We start from the raw sequence: 26,052 nt of genomic DNA on the forward strand, positions 1-26,052 counted from the left end.
TTTATAAACAGTTGGCTTTGGTAATTCTGGGAAGAAATGATACTTATCACTTTAAAATGAGCATTAAGATTGATGCAGCCCATTAATGCTAGCAGTAATTAGATACTCAGCTGTTGGGAATGACATGAAACACCAAGTCATGGGACTTCTTTAAAGAGCCTAGGTGATTGGGGCTTTCAGCAAGCGGGTCGGTTCCAGCTATGTTAAATGCTTAGGGCCCACTAAAATGCACCAAATGCGGACCATCTTTATGAGGTCTCATGAAATGGGTCTGTCTAATCCCCTCACCAAATTTCACACAAATGGCGTTGATCGTCTGGGACCATCTTTATGAGGTCCCAGACGATCAAAAGATTGGACAGTGATGGGAAGTGGATTTTACTTGATCCCACCACCACCACCTAATAAGATAAAGCAAATGGGTCCCACTTTCGACAACTGTCCAATCACGATCGGATGGTGATAAGATTCACCCGCAGACAACCTTCACTGTAAGGGTCTGTTTGTTTTGCATTTTGAGAACGGATTGTGGGTCCAAAACTGAAAATTGGGCTCAAAATTACGTTTAATTTTGGGTCCAATAATCAGTTTTGGACTCGCAATCAGTCATCAAAATCCAAAACAAATAGGGCTCGAGTGTTTCATACCACATTGTAACAGCTCAAAACAATAATATGCACAGATATAGCGAAGGTATGGCTACGGAGTTGTTGATGGATAGCATAGCATACACTAATGCACAATTCTAAAAAACAATTAAAAAGGATAGGAAGGTACAAATATTTGCAATTATCATGAGTGGGAGACTGTTGTGTCCTTTAAATTCTACGACCAATAAATAACACGATGACTAAACTATAGCACAAGACAGAAAACAAAGCATAGAAACTTCTCTAGAATTGGGGTGGAACCTGTTGTGTAGCTCCACCGGACGCTATGAAGGTTTGAAGGAGGTGCTGTGCTGTATTCATATGTTCGGTAGAGCCACGGATCTGAACAATGCATTCTGAAGCACCTGATAGAGGGTCATTTAACTTCACTGTAGCTCCCGAAACCTGAAATCCATGAAAAATCAGCAATCCATGTACCACCACTCTGCGCATAGATATCTCCAACTTTAAAAATTGGGCCCAACACTTCATCTGTAGTTCACTATCATTCCCGGTAAAAGTGTAGGGAAATACATTGCTAGTTGATTCCACAAAAGAAAATCTAGGGGAGGTTTTATATAGGCTTTAGTCCTTCTCGGCTCCCTAAAAATGATTGCATTTTGCGGGACAGCATGCATGGATAAGATTATAATGAGAAAAGCTTCATCATAATAGGTGTTATCTGAAAAACAAATTCTTAAAGATTACCCATAAAAGAAAGAAGAGAAGAGTCGTCGTCTAAACTCAGCTTCATTAAAATAAAAAAATAGCGTTTAAATTGGTAGTTATACAGCATTTGGTAAAATTACCAAAATATCCCTACTCTAAAAATTCGACAATCCCTCCCTCCCTCCCTCCCTCTCAAGCTGATGTGTTCTATGGAACATATTACGCTTGTTAATCAAATAATGATGATGATTAGCTATCAGACCATGAATACATTAGAAATTTGTTCTTTACTAGAGACATGGCTACGATAAATTTCACCATCATCTACCTTAATGGTAACCTATCTCAATGAGCTTTGTCAGAATGTAGAGACTGGATTTTGAGATAGTTTGATAGGATTCTAATTATCGTAGTAAAGAACATGTGTCCCTGATCTCAAACATGTCCTGTAAGAGATGCTCAGCCATGTAAGGTATGTTGTATAGAAGCCACGGTCCTGTACTCTGTATCTACACTCGACTGGCTATAGCTCTTTTTGCTGCTCCATGAGATTTGACAATCATCGAGTATAATACAATATCTTGACACTGACCTCCATGTATATGGATCTCCTATACAGTCTGCATCCGAAATTCTGAATATCCACATACTCTTGACTATCTTATCTTGTGTAGGGTAGCCAATGATCTAAGGTACTATGTCAGGCCTAGTAATAATCATGTATTGGAGTCGTCCTACCACTCCTGTAAGTATGATGAACATGAATCTTGACTATCTTATCTTGTGTACCTAGACCTGGCAAAAATTGACCCGGACCCGCGGGTCGACCCGGCCCGCCCGTAAATCCCGGGTCCGGGTCAAGATGTTGTGACCCGTTTCTATCGTGACCCGCGGGTCAACCCGGCCCGTCAAAACTGCGCGGGTCCGGGTGGACCCGCGGGTGCCCGTAAAAAACTAAACATAAAAATGTCGTTTTTTTTTTCCCTTATAAGTTATAACTTTGTTTTTCATTTCACTCTCACTTTCACAAAAAAAAAAAAAAAAAAAAAGGTGGTTTCTTTTGGGTTTCTTCTCTTCTTCTTCAACCTCCAGAAGCGTCGCGGCGTCGCCACCTCTCCACAGGTACGGCTCTCTCTCTCTCTCTCTCTCTCTCTCTCTCCCATTCTTGCTGATAACTCTGTTCTCCTCCTCTACTTTTCCCTGGAGCACACACGCCCACACGCAAACACAAACCCTAAGGTCAGAGAGAGAGAGAGAGAGAGAGAGAGAGAGAGAGAGAGAGAGAGAGAGAGAAATTTTCTGATGGATTTTGATGGTCGATTTTACTAAAAAGATATTGTGGAATTGCAGGGGAAAAGATGTTGAAGAAAGGGGATCTCAGCGTAGATCGATGCTGTGTTTTAGGGAAACAAAAGGGAACGCGTCCTTTGAATGTTCCCTTGCTGGATCCTGTGTTGCCTGTCACTATTCTGAGAATGTATCTCACATAAGTTTCTGTATTGATTGCAATTTCTCTACATTTTCATTAAGGCCCTATTTGGATTACAAGAAAAAAAAACATTTTTGCTGGAATTTTTTTACATGTGAGTGGTTGCTTCAATTTACACAAGAGAGTGGTTGCTTCAATTTACACAAGAGAGTGGTTGTTTCGGTTTATTTACATGTGATATCTCAATTGTCATTTAATTATTTTTTTATTGTTTTGATAACATTTGTTCTAGCCCCATTCCATGTCGTCTTTAGGGCTTCTTTTATTGTTACTGTTATTACTTTATATCTTGGCAAGTCTATCTTGGCGACTCTATCTTGCTTCTATTGATGTTCACTTTCTTTTTTTTTCTTTTTTTCTTTTTCGATAATGCAGCTTCTCCTTTGATCATTAATGTCTTTCACTGTGAATATGAGTACCCCCGTAGATGTAGATGATGATAATGAGAATTTTCTTAATGATAGTACTGCAAGTAGAGTTTGTAAGAAGCGTAAAGCAATAATTTGGGATGAATATGAATCATACTTTGACGAGAACAAGAAAGAAAGGGCAAGATGTAAGTTGTGTAGTAAAAGTTATGCCGTTGGTAGTAGTAGTCATGGGACAAAGAATTTAATAGAGCACTACTCCAAGTGTCCAAAACGTGAAAATATGGATGTAGGACAGATGCATTTAAGTAATGAAATGCAATTGAGGGGTAAAAAATTATGTCAAGAGACATATCGTGAGAAGGTGGCCATTTCAATAATGAAACATAACTACTCTTTCTCAATGGTAGAGCATGAAGGCACTAGGGATGTTCACACGTATCTAAATCATGATGTGAAACCATATTGTAGAAATACCGCCAAAGCCGATTGTTTGAAAATATATAAGAGAGAGAAAGAAAAACTCAAACTTGCTTTGGAGAGGGTTCCCGGTAGGATGTCTCACATCCGACGTATGGACATCTTGTACGACCGAGGGTTATATTTGCCTCACCGCTCACTATGTTGATGAGAAGTTGAATTTAAAAAGTAGGATTCTCAATTTTTGCCACTTACCTCCACCTCATAGTGGTGTTCTTTTGTCGGAGAAGATATTTCAATTCTTAAAGGAATGGGGGATCGAAAAGAAAATTTTTTCTCTAACTTTGGATAATGCATCTAGTTGCAACACTTTGGTTGAAATCTTAAAGAGCCAACTTCGAGTTCAAAGAGCTTTAGTATGTGAAGGTAGTTTTTTCCATATAAGATGTTCGGCTCATATTTTGAACCTCATTGTTCAAGATGGTTTGAATGTGGCTAATATTGCATTAAACAAGATCCGAGAAAGTGTTAAATTTGTTAAAGAATCCGAGGGTAGATTAGTGAAATTTGCGGAGTGTTGTGAAGTAGTGGGAGTGACGGGGTCAATGGGTTTGCGCATGGATGTACCGACAAGATGGAATGCCACTTTCTTAATGCTTGAGAGTGCCCTCAAACATCGTGAGGCTTTTGCACATTATGCTTTGATGGAACCGGGTTACAAGTATTGTCCAACAAGAGATGAATGGGAAAGGGGGGAGAAAATGCACAAATTCTTGAAGCCATTTTTTGATATTACAACTCTCTTATCGGGTTCCGAGTATCCAACAGCGAATTTATATTTCCAATGTGTGTGGAAAATTCATTTGCGCCTAAATGAAGAGATAGAGAGTGTTGATACTGTTATTAGTAGCATGGCACAAGAAATGAAACCAAAGTTTCTAAAGTATTGGGACTCTTATAGTGTTGTGCTTGCTATGGCCGTTGTGCTTGACCCTCGCTTCAAGATGAATCTTGTAGAATTTTGCTATAAGAAGATTGATGAAGACAATCACAAGGTGAAGGTGGATATTGTTCGAAGTGTATTGACTTATCTTTTTCAAGAATATGTTACCAAATGTCCCGTGGTAACTCCGAACCATTCTTTGGTGGAAAATAGGGGCGGTAGTAACAACGATGACGACATTAGTGTAAGTTTTCTTTTCCCCCTAAACACTTGTGGTAGTTTCTTTTTAAATTTTGTGTATTATTAATTTATTATTGACTTTCATATCTTAATAATGTAGGAATTTGATTATTATGAATATGATGGTGGAAATAGTAGCGCAAAAAAGTCCGAACTAGACCTCTATTTGGAAGAGCCAAAGTTCGATCGCAAACACTATGCAAACATGGATATTTTAGTGTATTGGAGAGACAACCATGCGAGGTATCCCGTTCTATCTATATTGGCGCGTGATCTCATGAGCATCCCCATAACAACCGTTGCTTCGGAGTCGGCTTTTAGTATTGGAGCCAAAGTTCTCACCAAATACCGAACTTCAATTCGACCGGAAAATGCCCAAGCGGTGATTTGCTCTAGAAATTGATTGTTTGGTTATGAAATAGAAAGTAAGTTGCAATATTTGATTTACAGTACACAAATAATATTTAATCATATTCTTCTTATGTATTTTAATAAATTAATTATTTGTATTTGGTAAATGCAGGCGATGATCCAAGTGATGAGCAACTAGTGGTGCCATTATCCAAGAACCTGTTGGCGTCGGTGTCGAGAGAATCCACTACCACTAATGCCTTGGAAGCTGCAGGTAAAATATTTAGTTATATAGTTATATTGATGATAACAATGATGTATTGTGTTCATATGGCCCTTCATCATGTATTGTAAATGCCTATTTTTGTTCACAGGAACTATACCATGAGTAGCATGCCTTGGATAGGTTTCAACAAGACCATTGGCGAAAGCTTTAGGAGTAGGATAATTTAAATGCGGCTTAAAGATGTGACTTAACTTTGTGAACTTTTCTGTTTCATTGTTTGTAAAATTCATTTTGTGGGTGTCTAAAACAGGGGCCAACATAGGCTAAACAGGGACTAAAACAGGGGCCAAAACAGCGGCCAAAACAGGGGCTAAACATGCGCCAAAACAGGGGCCAACAGGGTCTAAACAGAGGCTAAACAGCCCCTGTTTCAGGTGCTAAAACAGGGGCTAAACAGGGGCTGTTTGTCTTTTGATAATCATTTTATGGATGGATATTTGTCTTTTTTATTACAATGGATGGTTGGGTGCTAAACAGGGGCTGTTTGTCTTTTGATAATCATTTTATGGATGTATATTTGTCTTTTTTATTACAATGGATGGATATTTGTCTTTTTTATTACAATGGATAAAACATGGGTAAAAATCCTATGATTGATTTCCATAGGATGATCCTAGCCCTCCAATCTGTAGAGGTTTCCATAAATAATAATATGTGATTCCTACATAGATTAGAGGGCTAGGATCATCCTATGGAAATGATTTTTTGGGCTGAACCTATTTATGTCATTGCCCATCACATGGACGGTTTGGATCATCCTATTACAGTGTGTAAAAAATAGGAAAAATGTAGGCATAAAAACAGGGAAAAAAATAACAGAAAACGTGTAAAAAAAGGCAAAAAACCCGGGTGACCCGCGGGTCAACCCGGCCCGTACGGGCCGGGTGCGGGTCCAAGGTCCGCGACCCGTAAAATTTTCCAGGTCACTTTGACCCGGCCCGTTTGACCCGGACCCGTACGGGCCGGGTCAAATCCGGCCCGCCCCGCCCGTTTGCCAGGTCTATGTGTATCCTATAGAGTATAGAGTATGGTCCTACCATACTAATGTAAGTAAGAATCATGATTGTTATCATGTCCACAATATCTACCACGAACCTGTCTAGAGGACTGTTGTTGTAGTAGTAAAATACCTTACAGGCATGGTTTTAAATTTCGGCCGAAACGTTACCAAAATATTTCGGTTTCGGCCGCGACCGAAACGAAATTAACATTAAGTCGTTTCTTTACAAGATTTTAGTGAACCAAAATTCCGAAATTTAGCCGAAATGTCACCGAAATTTCGTTTTTAGCCTTTTTTAGAATAGATCCACCGAAATTTTAAAAAAGTCCACCGAAATGTTATAATTCCAACAGAAATTTATGAAATATTCACCGAAATTGCTGAAATTTTGGTCAAAATTTAAAATAAAAACGAATCATAATCATATTTTTACATGATTTCGGCCGAAATTTCGGCCCGAAACCGAAACCGAAACTTGGTGGACGTCATAACCTCAACCTCGAAAAATGTTGGATTGCAGTCAAGCTCCCTTCTACCTTTGCATTCAAGGGCCAATCTCTGTCCGGCCCGAGGAAACCTTTGCACGCCTCCGTTACCTTTTGGAAGGTCTACACTCCATAGAAACTGTCTACCTGAGACGTAGTCCTGGCCATGAGGGACATGGTGAAGATTAAGTAGTCATCACCAAACCCTTAATGGTTACCGGACTTCCAGTATCGACAATCAGATCTTGAATGGGGGCAAATTGATCAAAGAGATTCTTCATCTTCCTAAGATATTCCTAAATGGACATCTTGTCCTTTTTAATGTACTATGGTGCAACCCAGAGTTGCATAATTCATGCCTCAGATTGCTCCCAATAGAAACAATGTAGAGCCTGTCAAAGCTCTCTGGCAAAGGTTACATCGAGTACCTCATGGATAACCTCGGGCAAAAGTGTGGAATTAAACAATCTTTCCCGTTGAAAAATAGTTAAAGATGGTTTTGAAGAAATTTTAGGAATTCCTTATGTAAACCGATTTTACAAGGACTATGGCCGTGAGACTCCATATTTCGTCCAGAGAGGATAAAAAGAAAGGGAGAAAGAGAAGAGAAGAGAATGAAGCCGAGGAGGATCCGACCGTCGGAGGCTGTTCTGGACGCCGAAGAAACTAATTCGAGGTGAGAAATATGATTAGAATATTATTCTATAATGACCAGGATTCATTAGCCGAGTAGATCCGTTCACTTTCTTTATGAAAATTCTCTAAAGGATTCATTAGCCGACCCCAACTAGTTTGGGACAAAGGCTTAGTTGAGTTGAGTTGAGTTGAGTTGAGATCAGGGTTCTTAGTTGGAGGCTGTTGTGGACGTTGGAGAAACTAACTCCAAAAGAAAATTATGTTAACAATATTATTCCATATTAATCAAGGTTCTTGATAGAGGGTTTTCCTTTTTGTTTCCATCCTCCAGCGAGATTTTGGCAAGTGTGTTGAGCTCTTTGGAAACCTCTCGCCACGAGTTTTCCAATGAGACTGTTCGCAACAAATTTCAACAAATTTCACATGCATGAAATAGTGAATCACACACATAAAATAAATTGGGATCAAATTTCCCTCTTGTGAAAAGAGGTTTTATTAATTTTGGTTGGGATCGTACACTTCCGGCTTTATTGGCAGTTAATTACATTTCTTGAAGAAGAAAACACATCTGCTTATCCATCAAGAGGTTCCATATCTAAATACAACTTTTGTTAATTTTTTTGTTAACAGATCCTTTCTAGTGGAATTTCTTTGTCCTGGTAATATTCTTCAATTCCCCAAACTTTCTTCGTCTTTCCTTTGGGGAGCCGTCATCTTTATCATCCTTCTTCTGGAGAAGAAAGGTCTTCTCCCTTGAGGGAGTCTCTGGAAAGAGATCCTAAAGGGACCTTTAGAGAGTCTCTTTCTCTGGAAAGAGTCTCTAGAAAGAGACTCGAAAGGGATTTTCTTCTTTGAAGGCAATCGAAAGAACCGATATGGCTCTATTCGAAGGGCAAGTTTTGACTTGTACTATCTCCCTTAGGAGAAAGGTTTTCTTTTTTCTGGGGGAACCGCCGCCTTTATCATCTTTCTCCCGGAAGAGAAAGGTCTTCTCCCTTTATGAAGTCTCTAAGAAGAGATCCTAAAGGGACCTTTAGAGAGTCTCTGGAAAGAAATTCTAAAGGGATTTTCTTCTTTCTCCCGAAGGGGAAATGTCTTCTTTCTTCTGGTGGAACCGCCATCTTCATCTTTTGGGGGAAACCACCGTCTTTATCATTTTTCTCCCGAAAGAGAAAGGTCTTCTCTCTTTAGGGAGTCTCTCAAAAGAGATCCTAAAGATACCTTTAGAGAGAGATTCTCTAAAGGGATTTTCTTCGTTCTCCCAAAGGAGAAAGGTCTTCTTTCTTCTAGTGAAACCGCCGCCATCTTCATCTTTTGGAGGAAACCGCCATCTTTATCATCTTTCTCCCGAAAGAGAAAGGTCTTCTCCCATTAGGGAGTCTTTGGAAAGAGATCCTAAAGAGACCTTTAGAGAGAGATTCTCTAAAGTGATTTTCTTCTTTCTCTCGAAGGAGAAAAGTCTTCTTCTTGGTCTTTTTTTTCGAACTTTTTGGGAGAAGCCTGCAAAGAGAAAAAAATAAAAATACTATTAGCCAGTAACCTTTTCTCACATTTCTTTCTTCTCCTTTTCTTCACGTCGCTTTCTTTCGCAAAGATACGATCCCCTTTTCTAAATGATCTTGAGTCTATTTATAGAACTCTCTTGAAGTAATTAGCAACTGCCACCTCACCCCCTTTTTCTCAACTTCATGATCTCCACTTCCTCTTTTTGGAGCCGTTGTGGGCAACTCACTTCTTCTTTTGCGAGAGTCATTTTTATTTCCTACTTTAGGGATAAGGTGATACGTAACCACCTCTTTTTCTCTCTCTCTTCTTATTTTAATAAGGGATTTACTATTTTGCCCTTGTTTTAAAATTTTGAGTCCAACAGAGCCCAACCACACTCGATTCCGATAAAAACGAAGGATCTATAGGGTTTTGAAAGTTGTGAAAATAGGAGAAAATCACCCTCGGGAGAAAAGAACTTTCCTATTTACTTTCAATCAGGCTTATTACATTGCTAATAATGGGAATTACATTTCTTTTCCAAGAGCAATCCCACAAAGTTGCACAAACTCTGAGAAGAGGTTTCTTGTCCACACAAATGAAAATCCACATCTACATAATTATGGGTTTAACGCTCTCCAAAAAAGAAACATATAAACAGTAGAGAAACCTATTAGGTTTCAACTACTAAATACAACCAATGTAGCAAGAGAAGAATCTTAACATGTGGAAAGGAATTTAATGTCTTTACATCTTTTTTTTTATCGGTAAGCTAGGATCGAACCTGAGACCTCAAGGTTGAGAAACAATATGTCTTTATATCTTACTTTACTAACCATCAATGGGTTTCTCATTCCTCACCAACATCAGGCTTTTCTTCACCCACTGTGATGGTTTATGCATCAATCAACGACAATGTTATCCCTCGCCCCCATCCAACACGTCCTTTCGTTTTTTTTTAATTTCCCCCTCCTTTCAAGAACCATTGACTTCCCAAATCTTTAGGCCTTAAAGTTTATTACACAAGTTATTCTAACCATATTTCTATTTTATCGTATACCTACAGATTTTGCTGATTTTTTTTCTAATTGTTTTCATATTTTTTATTCGTACCCGGATTTGTTTTGGGAAAACTACTAGAGAGGTCAAGGAGGACGGAAATCAAACAACTCCAAGTGGGCTGTCTCGACTCCGGCTCAAGCCTACCGATCAACGTCGCTATTAGCTGATATCCTAACGTGTTGAAAACTAATCTCGTGGTCTTCAAGCAGTTGGATTTTAATTAGTAGTTAATATAAATTTTCAATAGGAATGATTTTAACACAATACCTCCGACATGGATGAAAGATTATTTTTAATCATTGTTTTTTTATTTTTTGAAAGGGCAAATAGATAATATTGATAAACGAGACTGAGGAAGTCCCGAGGGAAGTACAAGACAAAATAAAAGAAAACAAAAACAGAAAGAGTGTAGTAATCAAGAAGCCGGGAAGTCAAGGAGGAAGATGGTCAAACTGTTCCAAGCCCTTCCTGAAAACTCCTTCTCTGGCTAATTTATCTGCAATCCCGTTTGCCGATTTTTTCAGATGATATGTGTGAAGGTGAAAGAGTCCAAATATGTCTTGAATCTCATCAAAGAAAGCCGCAAATCTCCACGGAGGAGTGTGACCCATTAATCCAACTTATGACATTTTTTGAATCACCTTCAATTTCCACCCTATTTAAGACATTGATGAGAAGCTTTATACCATGATGTGCGGCTTGAACCTCCGCCTCGTTCGCGTCCGAAATCCCAATTGGACCCGAGAAGGCCCATATAACCTTCCCTTGATCATCTCTTAACACCCCACCAATACCAGATGGACCAAGATTCCTCATTTTTAATCATTGTTTGTTGCTTAATTTAAATTTTCAATATGAATGGTTTTCACATCATACCACTGACATAGACGAAATATTATTGTTAATCACTCTGAGTTATGCCTAGCTGGCGTGGAGTATGTTGATCAGCTCTTTCTCCACTACAGCTTTATGTGAGAACTTTGATACATTATTTTTGGTCACTTCATAGTTGGGTTCTCCCTGCTCATATCGTTGATCATTTTGAGTAGTGGGGTTTTGCCCCTTGGCCTTCTAGAGGTAACGCTTCTTTAGAGCATGTTCTCTACTGCAATTCTTTGGCTTGGAAAAACTAATAATTTAGTTTCATAGTTCTTACCAAAAATTATCAATAAATTAATGTTGTCGTAATCTATGATAACGGGAAACTAAAAACCACATTACATATGGGCCAACATACAATAAACTTAGTTAAGGTATAACTATGTCTGTAACTCAATAAAATTGTAATAATGAATAGTTATTTCACATCTTTTATTTATTTTAAGAGGACGTAAGGGGCCAACATACCTGACCGATATTGGAAATGTTGCTTCCACCGGTTCCAAGAACAGAAGCCACTGAACTGTTTGGAATTTGGACTTCGGTAAAGCTGTTCATGTTTGGATACCTAGACCTCAAAAGAAAATAGAAGGCCTTCTAATCATTATCGGAAAAATAAAGGAGACAATCGAGTGTATCTGGAATGGTGGTAGTCATCCTACCCAGTAGCAGTTGGCTGAATTGGATAACCCTGAGCTCCATAGTCATGTCCGCCACCCTTCAAAACCATCATTTACTTATATTAGATATAAAAAGGAAGGGAGATGATATTTTCACCCCGGCTGCATTATGTGCGCCCCCCCCCCCCCAATAACCTGATTTGACGTGAAAAGTGGGCAACTTTATGTCAACTCACGTTATAGGGGAGTGTGCAAGTAATGCGAGGGGGGGGGGGTGGGGTGAAAATATCATCACCCAAAAAGGAAGGTTTGAAAACAGATTACCAAATCCATTTTAACATAAAATAATCTTCAAATCAATCTCCATGACTGGTACATTAAATGCTGCAAATTAAATTCTACTTCTAACAAAGATGTCAATTTGTCAACATCCCAAATGCCATGATCATCACAATATTGACATCAATTCATCACGGGCAGCCTGGTAGAGGAGCGACTATACATAGCCATGAATGTTATCATTAAGGAAATATATTTAACAGTACAACTTATGAGTACCAACTTAAAAGAGTCCACCACAGAGATTTTTAAAAGTACACTGACACAACTCAAAATTTGCTAAAAATAGAAAAAGAATAATAATTCCGCAGATGAAGCTTCAATTACAGTGCAGCCAGTGCTTATATAGTTAAGCACGGAAATTAAAGTTGTATAGAATCCATCAATTTCATATCACAGAATTCGCCCTTTGATCAACATAAATGCCCACTAAGAAACCATAAACAAAAATATCAACATCCTAATCTTAAACAAACCAGCCTCATCCCCTGTATATTTATCTCATATGCAGGCGGCCCTGGAAGCCTTTCATGTAAGCACTAAGCAGTGACAATCTAACACACATGGCCAGGTGATACAAGTCAGTCAGTCAATAACATTTTTTTTTTCCTTTTTTTGAACGGTCAGTCAATAACATGTCCAAATTACATGGTCATTTTTTTTCTCAGGAAGGACATAATGAAATCTACTGAAAGAAAAATGATATTATTAGAGACAATGAGGCCTTAACATGATGATTACATACAAAGAAGCTTGTTACAAAAGAAAGAAAGAACCCAAGCCCATTATTAGAGTCCCACCGATATGAAGCATTTTGAGGATGCACATACCTCTATTGCTCAAAGTTCAATTTCATAAAATAAAAAAGTATACCACAAAATTTTATAACAATACATGTTGGAACTCTACCTATTAAGCATTTATCCGGTCTTTTGTCACGCTAATAATGAGATTCGTGGACAACACACAAGAGTTGGCAAGAAGAAAAAATGTTTTAGAAACTGAGATGCATACTTACTCTTTTGTTGTGCATATAAACGTATATGGGTGTGATAAAACTCGGTGATCACCACGTTGTCAGAGAAAAAGTTGAAAATGGAGAAATGAATCTTGTTCACATTTCTAGTCATGAACGAGTAGCAGATTTGTTCGGCAAGGGGCTCTCATAAGCCCATCACATCCATTTGAATGACATGACGATATGTTCCATGGAACCTTTTTCTAGGGAGTGCTATAACAGGTCATTGACCTTTCATTAAGTACATGTTTGGCAACCATGAATTTTTTTCCCATGGAATATTAGCTTACCCAATGGTGAGGGCTGGTAGGAGAGGGAGAGACCTGAGAAAGACTGAGTAAGGAGAATTTCCAACAGGGACAGCTGGCGCTGGGATGCAGGACTCTTTCTGATGCATCGACAACAGTGTCGCTGCCTCTGCATGACAGATTGCAAGGTACACATGCCGGTTATGAACCAAGAGGGCTGCAATTTTCTACCAAGACACATCAAATGTGATGGCAAGGGTACAGAGGTCTCTTTCAGGTGGTAATTAATGCGGTACCCAAATCGATTTCCAAAATAAGGAAAATAAAACTCCACTTAAAATACAATTTATTTTTTCCTGTTTTTAGCCACTTCTCATTCTCTACACACTGGTGCCCTCTCAAGACTCTCCTTCACCCACCTTCCCAACCCTCCCTCACCTCTTCATTCAACTAATACAAGGGAAAAAATATCATGGTTTCCAAACATGGCCTATGCCATTTCTCTATGTATGTATATGTCATTGTAATAGCTTTTTGTGAAGAGAATATCATACTACTCTTCTCCACTACTTTCTTCCCTCTACTCTCCCCTCTTCTCGCCATGATTTTAAATTTCTACTGAAGGTTTCCTTCTCCACCCAAATGATACCGAAAGCAAAACAAACTGAAACCAAAATCGTAAATGCATTACTGATATACTATGAGTATATTCTACATCATTAAATTTACATGAATTGCATGTGAAATGTAGTGTCTATATTATACATAAATATTTATAAATTACAAGTGGAATGTGGTTTGTTCTGAATTATCAGAAACGGGCAACAACGCATGTCCCTTGGTGTTTGATGTTATTAAACCATTATGGATGCATGACTTGCTTATGTGATGGTTGTAAGTGTGCATTTCTGCTTATTCTAGCACTTCCCGAAGATTCATCTTAAAATTCTATCGTTTGCATACGTTTCCATACATTTCTGTAATTGTACATGATTTACATAATTTCCACCGACATTTCCAACCGAAACCGAAACGTTTCCATTTCTTTGGTGATCGAGACCGAAACTGAAACCGAAATTTAAAACCTTGCTCCTCACAACATATCATTCCACAATATTCTACAGTTTATTTGAAGCAGGAGTCAAACTTAGGGGGTCTTAGAGTCTCTTTAAAGGTGTTTACAGGATTTTCTGCATCAAGTACTTCTGCTGGAGATTTTAGTCAGCAATAAAATTCGTGTGGTGGCTAGATCTTAGATGAGCTTCTGTTTTTCTGAACTCTGGTTGCTTCTATTCTTATATGCTTGTTTTTAGTATTTTACATCACATAATTATCGCTGATTGGCAGAGCAGATGTTTGTGAATTTATGTTTACTTAGCTTTTAGTCATGCTTCCTGTGATTTTTGTGCATCATGGTGAAACATTTTTACTTTTTTATTTGTTTTAGAAAGATAATGTAGAATATATAATGGAAAATGATTACAAATGCACAACGATGAGCAAGGATCACCACAAATTCAAAGAGCCTCTCGAGACACCCGATTTGGCCAACCGGCCATTCAAATCATTGGCATTCCTGAGAATATGAACAAAAGAGATATCCATGCCCCTAGGATAATGGTAATTTTAAGAGCTATATGAAAATAATGACAGTGAATGATGATAGATGAGAAATTTGTCTCAACTTTTACACTGTTCTACATACCAAATTTTCAATATTAAAGTATGTGTTTTAATTAATTTAATATATAGTAAATTGTGATTTTCACGTATTAATTTTTTTTAAAAGGTAATGAGATTTTCACGTATTAATGGCACAATAATCCTTTTACCATTTAATTTTTTAACCATTTTTTACGAAAAAATCAAGAAAATTGATTCATTAGATATTTGATGCCGAGATTGAAGTTTTTACACTTACCCGTGAAAGAAATTTATTACACACCATAGTTGAAAATCCCATTTCGATCTTCATCTGAAAAGGATGAAACACCGTACCAGTGTGAATTCTGATACACTTGAGGCAAATGAAAGATACGGGAAAGAAATTCGTTTTGATTTGGTCCATTTCGTTTATAAACTGAACGAAGAAAGACACAACACCATGTTTCGTCTTGGATATTTTTTTTCTGAAAAATTATAGAAAAACATTGTTTCATGTATTTTTACCCCCACCCCCCTCCCCCAAGACAAACGGATGAAGGCTCTAAAAAGTAAAAACCCATCAAACCCCACATCATTCTTCAGTTTATAGTGAGCTTTGAGGTTTCAGAGAGTTCTTTTCACAAAGCTTTTCTTAAATGGTTCTTTTCCCCGAGCTTGTTTTTGTGATTTTTCCTTGGTCGTTCAACGAAATCAAAATCCAGCGCTCCTGATGGTTTTCTTTCATCAAACGAAGCTAAAGGTAATGAATTAGTTTGTGATTGTACACCCTCTCTCCTTCCCTTTAAAATAATATGGGGTACTTCGCCCTCAAACCCCCAGCCACCATTTAACGCAGAGCTGGACCAGCACAACTGCTGCAAAGTGTACATTTGAAAACCAATAAAAAAAGTGTACATTGGAAAGTTGATGATTGGTCACCAACAAAGTACAAGGCAACTGCACAACATACTAAAATTTAGGTTTTCTTTGCATTCTTGCGAGTTTGAGAGATGAGATGTAATCCATGAGAAATTTAAACAATTAACTTTTTATTTTTATTTGTAATACTTGGAGTTGATGCTTAACATTTTGTATGATTAAATTTTCTTAATTTCATTAATGCATTCCAATAAATTTGATGATCCAGGTAATAAAATGCGTCTTTTTGTTAAATTTGGTTGAAATAATGGGTTCTTATATTTTTCTACCAAGTTTTCACGCTTCAACGTTTTACTATTTAAAAGAGAACCTCCAGTTGTAGTGTCTTTTCTTAAACAAAACATCAAAATAGATGAAACAACGGTACGTTCGGTCCTTAGTTATGAATTCCGTTTCGTTCAGTAGAACAGAATGCTTCAGTGTTTCAATCGTTTCGTTTGGCGTGTAGGCCGCATTTTGTTTCGGTGCATTACGACAACTGGAATTTTTTTTTAATAGTTAAAAGTATGGAAATTGGTTGTCGGGGAGTGGGCTATAATCCCTATTTATTCAACACGCGTTTTGAGTACTTCTCTGTTTTAGCACTCTTTTCTAGGAGCGGAAGTTTTTAGGGTTTGAGATTGGTATTAAATGGAATCTCTAGTTCAGTATCTTGAAGAGGCGCAAGAGTCACAAAGAAGATTTCATCGGTTCTTCCTGGTATTATTCGTCCTCACCCTCAACAAAGTAGGAATGGAAAACCACGGTAATACACGTGAATCTTCTTCTTGCTCTGGAGGACGAAGCGGACGGCTATTCATGGAAATCTTGGTATTAGAAAATATTCTTAAGAGGATGAGATCGATGAACGAGGATGAGATCGATGATCTATGATGAAGAGAAGGCTTCCATCAACGACCCAGCCCACAAAGAATTGTCGGTAGATCTTCTTCGTAAACAATGGAAACTATTCAAGTTAGAGTCTCAAGACAGGCCATTCACATTGTATAGCCTCTGTGGGTTTGCCATGGTCAAAGACACCCATTCAGCGCTGTACAAACACTCTTTCTTCAAACTACTGTTGAATGAAGAAAGTTCTGCGAGGAGGTAAAACTTGGAAGCTAATAAGGCGGTGGGTATTCGGCTGGTGGAAGAAATGATTGCGAGCAGAAAAAATCTTGGATTTTTGGATCAGGTTCCGGAGGACCTCCTCCTTGATATGCAGGACTTCCAAATCCAGCATATTATGGAGGAGTTCGAAAAGTGTTCGGCATAGGCGAGTCATCTACAAGTACAAATTGAATGACTATCTAGATGGTGATGACAAGTCTGTTTTGATGAATGCCATGTTTTGCCACCCGAATTGCAAAGATGGGAGCGGGATCTCAAGAAATAAAGGATCTTGCAGAGGCTTCTAAAGGTTTTAGAAGGGGTTCGTTGCTAGGAGAAGACAATCTTTCTAAGGGTTTTGGAAGGGAATTGAGTTTTTGGTCTGGGTGTAGTGTAAGGTCTGCCCATAGCTTGGTGCAGGAAGAAAGGGTCTTGATTTCTGTTGCTTTTGTTCGACTTTTTGGCTCAGGGTATGTCCTGCCCAGCTTTGTCTGTTACTATGTAATGGCAGGAGAGACTCCTGGTCCCCAATGTAATTTTAGAGTATTAATGAAATTTTGTCATCTTTCAAAAAAAAAAAAGTACGGAAAAAAAACAAAAGAATAAAAAAAATGTAAAAAAAAAATAAAAAAATTAAATGAACCAAATATGCAAAAGATCCAACATTTACTTAAAGGAAAATCACTATCAGCTAAAATGCATGAATTGACCAGTGCCCGACAAGATGGAAAATTTCTAGAGACCAAATTATGAGGATTTTTTTACTGGACTTTTGAGATTTAATAATGTTTGGACATGATAGAATTTGTGAATTTTTAAAATTAGAAAAATACCCCATCGTTTGGAAGTTAAGATTTTGAGCCAGCCTGAAATGACAGAAGAAGGTCAAATTTTATACTAGAGCTGGAAAGTTGACTTCTTATCTTTTTAAAATTGGTTCTTGAAACTATTTTTTATAAATCCAAATTTATTTATTTTATGAGGCGGGGGGGGGGGGGTGGTATGTATTCTTTTATTTACATGTCAATCTTAAGTTTTACTTAAATGAATTTACATGTAAATAATAAGAAGAGGAAAGAAGAACAGAAGAAAAAACCCTAAAAAGTGGTATTTCGGCTGAAAAATGGCATTTCGCCAAAAGCACCGAAACGGACCGAAATCCAGAACGAAACGGAAAATATCCCATTTCTATTCTGGATTTTGGAACGAAACGGAATGTTTCGTCCGTTTCAAACGAACGAGATGAATTCCGTAACTAGGGTCCAGTCCCACTAGCCAAAATGAACCGGTCCCACTGGCCAAAATCAAACATCAAACGAAACAGTATTCATAACTACGCTACACATACATATAGGAAATAAACAAACAAAAAAGATTAATGATGGATGATTGACGTGACCCGCACATAGGACGCAATGCTAGGGTGTTGCAAACTTGGAGCTCCCCGTCACAATGTGCACCATATTGTGACTAAGATCTTGAACTATGGAAAGTGATACTCCTTTATTTAGACAAGACCACATGGTTACAGAAATAATTGTAAATGTTGGATTAAAACAACATTACACATATCAAAATCACCTAATATCACCTGATTGGGACCATCTATTGAGAAGGAAAAGGAAAAGGGCCCACTTGGAGTGCCTTAAGGTTGTATTTTTAGTCGTAGGGATATAAATATAACTATTTCGCAGGGGCATATTTTTCATGTTGGGATATTATATTTAGTTTAATTGGGATGGCTTTTAGCAAATCGTGCAAGTCACTAGTGTCTTAATCCTATATGAACAGAATAGGAGGCCGTGTTAATTGTTAGGTGGTGTTAGTTGTTAGCTTCAATGAGGAGCCCAAGTCCCAAAGGGTTACTTCATCTTTTCAATAGTTTTATTGAATGATTTGCTTGGCTAGTAAAGAAAAAAAAAATTAAAGAACTAAAATTTTTGAGAAGTTTTGCAACCTCTTATCTTCCCGTGTGGATTCATGGTGTTTTCCATTCAAGGTGGATTCCTTTGGTAAATGGTGTTATCTTTTCTTAGTGGATTTTTTTATAACCCTTATTCCCCTAGTTCTTTCTGCATTACTTGCATCACTGTTTTTTCCCTACTCTTCCTCAATTGCTATATATTTGTTCCCTTTTGAAATTTAGTTTATCAATTCTGTCTTTTATTCCCTTCTACATTATCCCTTTCCCCTTATTTTTTTTTTAATTATTCTCGTCTATCTACCGCCTACTATCCAAATGATTACTTTTTAAATACAGTCTTGTTAATCTTGATTGTCTTTCTTGTTATTCTTGATTGTCTTTCTTGTTATTCTTTTAATTGTCTTTTGATTGGGCACCTTTATTCTTATTTTGTTATCTCCAATCTTTATTATCACAGTTTTTATTTTTCAAGTCTACTTTCTAAATCTGTTTTCGTTGTTCTCTTCAAACCCAATCTGAATTGTCACGGGCTTGATCTTTCCAAGCGTACCCATGCGGCACTTAGGCACTCGTCGCCCCTTTGAGTGACTAAGTCAGCCTTCCCAGCTAGCAACACTCTCAAGACAAGTGAGCTAGAGAAGATAAAGAAGCAGAAGCACACAAGATGAACACAAGATAACACTAAAACGACACTTTGTAGAAGAAGGCTCTTGTATTGCTCTCAAAGCTTCTACAAAACTCTACACTTTTGGAAGGCTCTCCACTTCTCCATGCTTGTCTTGAGCTTTCCATAGGCCTATAACATAGATGTGGTAAACCTAATTGTCACCCCATGACATAATTCTTTGATCTTGTCAGTTCTTCCATCCAGTTATCCAATTTAATCCAACCGTTTGCTTTCCATTATTGTTTCTTGATTATTGAATCTGAATCGTTGTTTCAAGATTTAAATACATTTGTGTGCTATCAAACCTGTTTTTCTTTGAAATAAATCCCAATCGATTAGAAAGAACACTTATTCTGAGAACTGATCTAATCGCAGGGTTCTAATACACCTGGTTTGAATCCTTATTTCAGTTTCTTGAAATCCTAACTACTTATCCTGCTTCTTGATATGTTACATCTATTCCTCGTCTGATTTCAATCCTGATCTGAATTCTGTCTTATTCCTAATAATTCTGTTTCTTTTCTTTATTTCGTTAATCTGAAATCTGCGCAACACATTGTTTTCCTGATCTCAACCTATTCATGTAAATCAAACCCAGTTTTATTTCTTTAGGCTCTGTTCACTTGCGTTCCTGGGAAAGCAAATCCCTGGAAAACAGCCTCTTTTTTCCTTGACAGGACCTTGACAAGACAGAATTCTGGTGTTCACTTGGTTTCCTGAGAAAGTAACAAGCCTAGGTGGAAAATGTCAAATAATGACATGGAAATTGCCAAAAATGATGTGAAAATGTCTCTTTTCTCACAAGTGTGGGAAACCAAATCCCACTATTTTGGTCGGATTTGCTTTCCCAGGAAAACTAGTGAAAAAATGTGGGCAAGCAGTTTCTCGGGAAACCTTTTCCTGCACAGTTCCTGCGCACGTGAACGTGAACAGGCGCGGGAAACCTTTTCCTACACAGTTTCCCTGGATTTCTTTTCCTAATGCCACTTCAGATTCCCGGGAAACCTTTTCTTTTCCTTTCCCGGGAAAACAAGTGAACAGAGCCTTAGTGTTTTTGTTTCCAGTTAGAATCAATTCTTTATTTTCTGATCTGAGATATCTAATTAAGGACCCTCTCCTAAGGTTCCTTGATAGCCGCCATTCAAAAAAAAAGGTTCCTTGATAGCACTCTTCGAGCTCCCTACATCATCACTCCTAAAGGAAATAACATGCACACATACATATATACTGATCTCCAAAAGATATTCAGAAGAAAGAAATCCAGGCAGAAAAACAGTCTAGTAATCCAATTAATGTAAAGAATCTTTTAGTCTGTTTCAAATTTCTGACTAAATCAACCAACTATTTCAACCAAGTAATAACTGTAAACTATAGCTTATGCTAGACATGTACATAACACTGAATCAAACAAGATACCTTCATATGATCAGAACCTCCAGAGCTATGAGATCCAACCATGCCAGATGACGGTAGCCCTCTTCCAGGGAAACTTTCCGACGGCATAAGTCCTTGGAATGGGCCTACAGATCTGGGATTTGCTGAAGTATTCGCACCTCTAAGACTTCTTGCCCTAAGTCTTGATGCAATCTCCAACAAGGCATCTCTACTGACACCCATATTTCCTGATATCTATAGGATCAAACCTAAGAATCAATACACAGCTACAAATATAAGAATCAAACAGCTGAGTATACATTACAGACAGCAAAAATAAGGTGAGTTTTGTTACACAAACAATGTGGCGTAAGGAATGATGCTAACCACATCACCTGCACGAGCTCTTCATTTGCAGATGCTAAATTAGGCTTATCATCCTTGTAAACACGTATGTCTGCTTGGGTTCTCCTCCTCATTTCAGTAATTATATTGCCACTTTGCCCAAGGAGGCAGCCAACCTTGCTTGACTCAACAAGTAGCCTTGTGGTGACAATACCTTTCTCTGAGACTTCGCTCGTTTTGCTTTGAAGTTGAAGGACAGCCTCAACAGTTGGGGACCTTGGATCCCTCAATGCCTGAAAATTCAGTAAAATAACCATGTACTAGTGTTTATGAGCAAGACTCCCAAGACTGGTATCAGATCAATCGATAGGGGATCGACAGATTTGTGGTCAATAAAAATATGTTTGTCAGAAAAGACTGGTGGTTTAGAAATTAAATGCAAAAAAGTATGACACGTGTATGACAATTGACAAGTAGGATGAAAAGGGTAAACTTACTTCTGTAGAAGAGACAACAATCACACGTTCATCTGCGTCCGGTATGATGTCTTGAACATTAATGCTTGCACCCGTCTCATTCTGCAACTGTTTTACATTACAGCCTCCCTTCCCAATCACTCCACCAATTCTTTCAGTGGAGCATAAAATTTTCATAGAGAACTCCCCAGCTGCATCCCCATAATTTCCAGCAGGGAGACCATTGAAGCCACCACCTACAAAAATAGATGGTTCACTCCCATATCCTCCAGACCATTGCATTGATGGTGCAACATGGGCACTTGCATCCTGGTGATACCACATTGGGTTTCCTTGAGCATGCATAGGTGCTATTGAAGCACCAGATGGATATAAACCAGGATTATTTAGAGGAGGGCCATCCTTGCGTGGATTCTGATGCAATAAAGTGGAAACTTCATACAGAGCCTTCTTCGCAACAGCTGGCGTTCCAGATATCTGAAAAGTGTTTTCCAAATTAGAGTTCCTTAGACACAACAAAGAAAATGCAAGACTGCATAACCAATTTCCTGAAGCTTAGACGAGTATATTGTGAGAATCAAACATCATTCACAAATGATGGATAACCAAAAATACTGAACAGAAGGATCTCATGATATATGAACAACAACAGGATATCAATACATTCAAAATGAAGACGAAAGAGAGTCAACCCCCTGAAGTTACCAAGTACAGCTTATGCCTATAGAGACATTCAAACTTTGACCGCCATTTTGATTCCTCGCATTGAAATGGGCAAGAGGAATGACCCAATGCCCCTCCCTCCCTCCCTCCGATTATGGGAATAAAAATTGCAGCAAGAACAAAATGCAGCAGCAGATGGAGAGCGTGATCTGCAGTGACAGTGAATATCCTCTCACAGCGAAGTTTCCAATGATCTTCACTGTCGTTTTTCCAGCATTTTCTTGTGACAATCCAGCCACCGCCTCCGTTTTTTCATAGGACTATTAGATTCTGCTGACATTTCTCGTGAAGAAAGACGTTTCTGTCTGCTAAAAAAAGATTCTTGTGATTGTATCCATTAATATTGTATGTTGAAGTTCTCTGCCTCTTGACTTCTTTGTACATTGTTTTGGTTTCTTTACCTTTTGGTTTATTTGTACATTTGCAGCTTAAGATTCAACGAATGAAAGGAAAAAAAAATAGCTTGTGGTTTTGATGGTAGTTGCTGCATTTCATGTCCAGTTTGATTTTGGCTTCCATAACTTGATCCCATTATTTTTTTTCTCTTTTACGTTGAATGCCTATCATTTGTATAGCTAATAAATCCAAGTTGCTCTGATGTTTGAAGAAGAAGAAGAATGATCATGTTATATCACAGCATAAGATGACTTTTTTATATGGTGCATGCGTGTAGCGCTCACGAAACCTAAAAAGGACAGTGAGGCCCACTTGAATGGATGATCCTAACCCGTTGATTTGTAGCCCCCATTTTTCAGTGATCGACCTATCAACGACAGGGCCCAAAAAATGAATGATCTAGATGATCCATTCATGTAGGCCTGCTGTCCATTACGGGGTGCACGGGTGCTGCACCATATAAAACTCCCATAAGACAATAAAATAAGTGGAATAATTAGAATAAAATTAACCCCCCAAAATACTAAACCATATGAAAGGCACGCAGAGGGGATGAACAAGATTCACCTGCACTATTTCATCAGTGCTCATAGCACCAGAGGGAAGGAGCGGAGCGGCCATGACCCGAATGTTTGCGCCAGTCTCACTTCGCACTTTCTGAATGACGCTCCCACCTTTGCCCAAAAGACATCCTACTTGAATGCTTGGAACAAGAAGGCGAGCAGTGACAACATTTCCATTCTCATTATATTCATCTTCTTCCATAGCAATTCTTTCATGAATCTTAAAGAGAGCATCCTGGGCAGAACAGTGGGGCTCCATGACCTCATTGTCTTTCTCAGTCAAATCATCCTCCCCGAGATCCTCCTGATTGATATTGTACGGCCTAGGTTTTCTTGTAGGGGAACTAAAAATAATGACTACTCTCTCATTTGCACCAGGAATTACATCAGCAACCTTGATCTTTGCCATGGTTTCATCTCTGAGGGCATTGATTACGCTGCCACCTTTTCCAATGACGGCACCAATCTTATTCACATTGCAAAGAATACGGTAGACAGTATCAATAGCTTTGGGAGTCGCATTACTATGTTCATTGGTAAAATTGTGCCTTTTGCCTTTTCCATTATTCCATCGACTGTTAAATTGAGAGTGAGAACGTTTCCTCGATTTACTACGGACCATTTTGTTGGAGAAGCAATATCAAAATCTGAGGACAAATAAAAAGACATAGGAATAAAAAACAGACAATAAGAGAATACCAAAATTAACTAGCAATGTTGTGAATAAGCCATCCAATTTGCCACACTCCATCGTATCCAGCTTTGTTTGCAGGTCAATATTTAATGATTATACAAATCTAGATACCTGCACGCGCAAATGAGATACAAAAGAGGAAAGGAATGCTAACAGGAAAATGTGCACCCAATATAGCATTATATCCACATGGACATTTGTGTCTTAGTGTCTCACCTAATGTTATTTAGCACAATAACTTCTATGCACAGTAATTACATCATTTGAATTGTTATACATGTGGACCAACTATAAAATTTTCAATCAGCCAAACCATGGTATCAGGCAACTGCGAGAAGAGATGAAGGAAAACATGAATATGAAATCACTGGAGTAATGGAACAGCCCATGGGAAACGCGTGAAAAATGGGACCAAAGTGGTAGAAGTGAGTACTAGATTTACCAAGAGATTTTTTAATTTTTTTTTTTTGGGGGGGGAGAGAATGTGGTGAGCGGAAAATTGTACTTTTTGTATAAGAAATTGGGTTTGGGCTGAGATGTAATTCTTAATTTATTTTCATCAGTATGTAATGGAACTTTACGAAGAAAGGAAAACAAAGTATGGGAAAGACAAAATGAATGTAGAGAGATCACATAATGGGAATTGAATTCCAAATCCATAATATGGGCCTCAGCCCATCAACCTTGATAGATTAGTCCACATGCTAGAATCAATCTTTGAATTTTTACAAAGACTATGATGGAGAAAAAAAAAACGCTAGAATTGTGTTGATATGATAGAGAGGAAATAAAGGGGAAAGAGTGAGTGAAGTGATGATACTGAGAAAAATTGAGTTTTGTTTCTTGAGTCATGAGAAGGGAAAGAAAGACGAAGCGTACCTTGTCTCGGAGGAGATTATTTACACAGGCACTCAGCAGAGTGTAGATAGAGAAGTTCAGACGTTTTAGGGCTTATCTGGCTTTCGGCCGTCCTCATATAAACCTTTCTCTCTGTTTCTAACTTTCCCCGTCTGTGGGTGTGCCGCTATCAAATGCGATTCATTTATATTCTCCCGTGTGGATTAAATGACGAGTGTTAATGGCTGTGTTGTGTTTTTTGCGCCCAATATACCTCACTGCCTCACTGGCGTGTAAAACAATGGCCCCACACCATCAAAACATGACATGAAAATGGTGGGACCCACTTTATCAAAAAGTACGGCAGAATGATGGATTCCACACAATACATGGATTTGGGTGAAGATGTGGGGCACACTGACTGTTGAAAATGGTGGGCCGCACCATGCCATTTTTTTTAAAATGACCTCAGGTAGTTTAATTGCTTTAAGGTTGAATGAACTCTCGCGGACTGTTAAGAACTTAAATTAACACTCGGTTCTTGGGACTTATAGCGCATGGACATTGAGTCTTGTCGACTTGAGTGAACTTCAACCATAACTTAGTCAAAAGAGGCGTTAAAGTTGTGTGTTAGCCGTTAGCAAATGGGTGACTTTAAAGTCATGAACTACGTGGGGTTTGTGGGTCCTACTAATGGATCCAAATACTATTACTAGTAGAAGTATGTGGGCCAATCTGGTAGGTCTAGATAAAGAATATTTTGTTTACCCACCAAAGAGGGCGTGAATTGGGTTTAAAACTTTTGTTCTCTTTAAAAAGATTAATTAAAAATTAAACCATGAACAAATGCCATTAAGCTAAAGAAGATAAAAATCAAGGCACAAATAAATTAAGAGAGAGAGAGAGGAAATAATGCACTAAGATTTCTATATTAGTTCGGCACAAACTGTCCTACATCTACTTGTGGACTCCGATCCTGAGAGAGAGGTGAGGGACAAGCCCCCAACACCCTCTGGATCATCAACGTATGAAGGAGAGCTCTACCAAGGAACTCTCAAAACGGATGACACTCTCATAGCATAGCACGAGTGGCAATACAAACTAGATACCTCTTGATCCAAGGATAAATCCTCAAACCAAGATGTACCTAAAATAACTTAGAGTCGCCATCCATGGATAGGCCATGGAACCCC

General features: G+C 38.3%; 1 protein-coding gene across 2 annotated transcripts; it reads right to left on the reverse strand.

Moving 5' to 3' along the window:
- Positions 1-764: 764 nt before the first annotated feature.
- On the reverse strand, positions 765-25,060 carry LOC143884309 (KH domain-containing protein At4g18375-like). 2 transcript variants are annotated; one of them, XM_077387813.1, is made up of 8 exons: positions 24,902-25,060; positions 23,333-23,975; positions 21,668-22,123; positions 21,221-21,463; positions 20,868-21,080; positions 11,626-11,681; positions 11,432-11,531; positions 765-1,055 (listed from the first exon to the last, which is right to left on the reverse strand). In XM_077387813.1, the coding sequence occupies exons 2-8, from the start codon at positions 23,948-23,950 to the stop codon at positions 894-896; spliced, it is 1,848 nt and encodes a 615-aa protein (XP_077243928.1). In that variant the 5' UTR covers positions 23,951-23,975; positions 24,902-25,060; the 3' UTR covers positions 765-893. The 2 variants fall into 2 exon arrangements, with proteins under 2 accessions (XP_077243928.1, XP_077243927.1); XM_077387812.1 differs by having other exon boundaries at positions 11,432-11,537.
- Between the last annotated feature and the right edge of the window lie 992 nt (positions 25,061-26,052).

The sequence above is a fragment of the Tasmannia lanceolata genome, unplaced genomic scaffold (genome assembly GCF_043159265.1).
Source record: "Tasmannia lanceolata isolate RefF3 unplaced genomic scaffold, GAP_Taslan_0.1 ptg000008l, whole genome shotgun sequence".
In the NCBI taxonomy this organism is placed as follows: Eukaryota; Viridiplantae; Streptophyta; class Magnoliopsida; order Canellales; family Winteraceae; genus Tasmannia; species Tasmannia lanceolata.